Here is a 4,110-nt window from a genome sequence, read left to right as displayed (position 1 = left end):
GCCCGCAGCGCCCTCTCCCGCCGCGGGGCTGGGGTGGGGGGCTCGGGGAAGGCCTTTCCCGGCCGGACGGCACCCCGGGATGAAGGCCAGGAGCGGGGACCGTCCGCTCCCCCGACCCGGCCGCCTTCTCCAGACGCCCCGATCCGTTTTCAAAGGTAAATGAAATAAATGTGCGCGGACTGTGAAAGCCTGCTGACTCGACTTGCGGTTGACCCTCTCCCGTCCTTCTCCCCCTGGCCCAAAAGAGCTGGACGCGCTGGGACGTGGCGAGCGTGCAGGCCTCTGCCCTCACTCGCCGCCTGCGCTGCGGGCAGCCCGGCTCCCGGAGCCCAGCGGTGCACGAGGGCCTCGAGCGGGGCGGAACCGGCGCTTGGCTGCCGCCGGCCAAAGCCGGTGTTGCGGCGCCACCTGGCGGTCTCAGGGAGCACAGTTGCCGGTCGGGTCTCCAGCGCGTATTTGCAGGGATCATTGTGGTAATTTAGGAAGCCTCTGACCTTAGGCGAGTCACTCCGCCTTTCTGCACCTGTTTCTCACTGTTCCTATGAGGGGCACGGACCCCTAACAGCAATAAAATTCTGGTCTGTGACAGACATTTATTACCTGCCTACCAGGCCTAGGATTCTTATTGTCTCTGTGTGAGTGCCTCCCATCCTTCCAACACACCCTCAGGCTGCCATCGCCCCAGTACCAACAGACCTCTCCCACCCCAGAACCCCTCTCCTCCCCCCCCAGACCCAAGCCCCTCCGAATCTTGTTGGCATCATCTTTTTTTTTTTTTTATTGTTTTGAGCCCGTGTTTCAGGTAATTCAGGCTGGCCTTGAACTCACTATGTAGCCCAGGCTGGCCTTGAACGCACAGCAATCCTGTCTCAGCCTCCTGAATGTTGGGATTACAGGCCTGTACCACCATGGGTAGCTTAATGTCATCAATTTAAGGGAGGGGGCAGGGAGATAGTTCAGTGGTACAGCATCTGCCTGGCAAGCACAAGGTCCTGAGTTTGAATCCCAGTGCCACAAAACAACTCTGGATAGAAATATAAATAAATCAGCTCTTGGGACCCTCCTCAGCCCCACCCCATCTCCAGGGCCTGCTTGGCTTCACATTAAAGACAGAAATAGCAATACTTTCATCCATTACGTTTCTGCCATCACTTCTGCCACCATGGGGCTCACAAACCACTGGGAAGCCATGCAGGGAAGGCACCCTAATCACTCCCCAAATGCAAGTCCAGGCCCCTAGGGCCTAGGGGAAGAGGGTGGGCCTGATGTGCCATCTTTCTCCCCAACCTGTCACTGGCTCTTGGTTTTAATTTTGGCTTGGGGCTTGATGTAGGTTTGGTGGAAGAAACGAGCAAAGAGGATGAAATAGGTCGAATACAAGACGAAGGACCAGAAGAAGTGTTCTGTTGTGGTGTGGCACCCTTGTTCCTGCCTCCAGATGTAAGTGAGGATGCCCACGACAGTGCCCATGACCATCTGCAGGATTTGCAGGCTGGTGACCAGCATGGGGAGCAGCCGTGGGTGTGCCACCCTGGCGGCCTTCAGGGTGTAATAGGTGTACATGATGGCGTGCACGCCGAAGTTCATGGTCATAAACCACCCGCCTGAAGGCACTTTGTTCTTGTACCCAAAGCTTGTGAACATCAGCACCGTGCTGTGGTGGTACCAGTGCACGAAGATGAGCTGCCGCTTCCGCAGGATGATGAAGGCCGTGTCTCCTGGGGGACAAGTCAGTGGAACCTTCAGAGCCCAGCCATCCTTCTTCACTGGGTGTGGGGACACAGGGGGGACTCTTAGGGAGGGGAGGGTGGCCTTGGTGGCAGAGATCCAAGCTCTGGTGGGACTTAGGTAGGCAAGGGGCTTCATGTGTTGGGTTAGGGAAGTCCTCTGAGGAGGGACAGGGATGAAATTCACAGGGCCCCAGGGATGCCAAGTCTGGCCACTCACCCAGCTCAATGACTTTGCTGAGAAGAAAGAGACAGGACCAGAATTTGATTATGGTGTGCTCGATGTAGTCAGTGAAGCACACAGTGTGCTTTAGGCCCCCACTGAGCATCAGGGTCCCCATGTAGCCCCACGTTCTCACTGCCCCCAGAATACTGAAATAGGACACAGGAAGAAAGGATAAGGTCACTTCTAGGCATCGGCTCACCCTTCCCCTGGCCTGACCAGGTCACCAAGCCTTGTCACCATTCCAAGGGTACATGGGTCACAGCCTCTGAGATCCTGGGCTGCTCTGCTAGATCCAACCCATATTCCACAGAGGAGGAAGGCAGAAGATGACCAAGGGCATGCAGAGAGGTTGGACTGGAAGCTGCTAGGCGCTGGGGGTAGGAGTGAGGGAAGAGCTTGTGGTGGGGGAGGACTGGGAAGGTCACAGAATCTGGGGGAGAAAACGTAGGAAGGAGGTGCTAAAGGTTGTTGCCAGAGCTTGGGACAGAGTGTTAAGAACTGAAAGGGATGGAGCAAAGACTGCTAGGCCATGGTGTGGGAAAGAAGAAAAACAGGGTAATGTGGGGAGTAAACTAGGAGGAAGGCACCCGAGGTTTCTGGAAAGATTTAAAAGAGGTAAGGGAGGCCCAGGAAAGTCTCGATTTAGCAAGACCTTATGTCAAAATTTTTAAAAAGTAGGAGGGTGATAGGAATGTGGCTTGGTGCCAAGATCCTGGGCCCAATCCCTGCCCCCTAAAATCATAGGGCGCGAGAGAGGGATGTCTTACCTGAAGAGTGCAAGGCAGAAAGACCAGAGGACGAGTGGCCGCTGCAGGTGAAAGCCCTCCCTTGCCTTCATGTAGTTCTGCCCCAGAAGGATGAGCAGAAGGTAGACGAGGGCGATGGGGAATGCGGTGGCCCTGGCAGGAGAATGCGGAGGGCACGCCCGTGAGTGGTACAGTTAGAATGCCCGCCGCGCTGCCCATGACAGTTTGCTCGCTTGCCCTTCCAGCCCTGCCACTTCCTATTTGTGCACACTTCTGTTTCCTTTGTAAAGGACAGACCATACTCTTCTCCCAGCAGTATTAATGTAGAGTTCGGGGCGTGAGCCAGAGCCAGGGCTTCCGGGACTCCTGCTGGCAGTGAGACGGGTGGGCGGCAGGTCTCTGGCCCACACCTAGAATGAACCCGGGGCAGTGGTGTGAGGACAATGTGGCAATAGCTGTCGTGTGGTTGCCCGTGTTAGCCCACATGCTCCCCTGGGCGCTCTGCAGCTTAGCGGAGCCTGAGAAATGCCTGGAGGGCTCCCAGCCACTCCACAGTAGGGGACAATGAGACCTCTCAGGGCAGGCTGCCCTGCCACAAGGGTGGGGATCCTTCTCCTTGACATTTGTCCCCTGCTGCCCTCTCTGTACGCTTTCTTCCAGCTCGAATCTCTTGAGGTGCCCCAGCGGTCTGCACCTTGGGCTGGCGATAGCATTTCAATCCCCCCACCCCAAGTAGGTAGCAGGCTCTGGGCCCTTCTGGGGCCGTTCCTCCTCGTCGGGTCTCACCAGTATTCCTCCAAAAAGGGCCTCAAGTCCCGGGTCGTCTCGAAGTCATAGGGCTGGAACAGTTGCCCCATCTCACGTGAGACATTGATGGTTGTGACCATTGCGTTCTGCAGAGTGGAGAGCTCAGGGGGAGCCGAGCAAGTGGGGGTAGGGGCTGCAGTGAACCTCGGGGTGGGACGGACTGGACCCAAGACAGAAAGAACTCCTGGGCAAGGCAGAGGGGCCTCGGGTCCGTGGACGTGCGATGCTGGCAGCCTGTCTGCGCCGCGGTGGCCCGGCGTTTATAACTTGGTGTAGGCGGGTAGGAGGCAGCCCTCTCCCTGCACCCCCAGGGTGTGCAACCTAGGCCAGGACACGCCCACGCTCCGCCCCTTGGCTGCACCGTTCCTTTTGATTGGCTATCCTCGGGTCAGCCCCACCCCCATCCCCTGGTGTCTGTCCCACCCCACACTCGCCCGCCAGAGTTTCCCTAACCTCTGCACGGTGCCCGCTGGGCTCCTGGCGGGCACAGCTGAGCCCGAGAAGTCTTGTCCGGCTTCTGTTAGCCTTGCCACCTGCTTGGCAATGAGGTCAATGCATCCTTGGCCTCGTGCCGTCACCCGGAGATGGGGTGTCACGTTGTGTG

The 4,110-nt window shown here is 57.6% G+C and overlaps 1 protein-coding gene across 1 annotated transcript; it reads right to left on the bottom strand.

Moving 5' to 3' along the window:
* Window positions 1-1,246: 1,246 nt before the first annotated feature.
* Elovl3 (ELOVL fatty acid elongase 3) lies at window positions 1,247-3,719 on the bottom strand. The gene is made up of 4 exons (XM_004631467.2): window positions 3,486-3,719; window positions 2,721-2,852; window positions 1,948-2,099; window positions 1,247-1,718 (listed from the first exon to the last, which is right to left on the bottom strand). The coding sequence occupies exons 1-4, from the start codon at window positions 3,584-3,586 to the stop codon at window positions 1,291-1,293; spliced, it is 813 nt and encodes a 270-aa protein (XP_004631524.1). The 5' UTR covers window positions 3,587-3,719; the 3' UTR covers window positions 1,247-1,290.
* Window positions 3,720-4,110: the final 391 nt, after the last annotated feature.

The sequence above is a fragment of the Octodon degus genome, unplaced genomic scaffold (assembly GCF_000260255.1).
Source record: "Octodon degus isolate 3935 unplaced genomic scaffold, OctDeg1.0 scaffold00042, whole genome shotgun sequence".
Classification (NCBI taxonomy): Eukaryota; Metazoa; Chordata; class Mammalia; order Rodentia; family Octodontidae; genus Octodon; species Octodon degus.
This window is presented reverse-complemented; position numbering and strand designations above follow the sequence as displayed.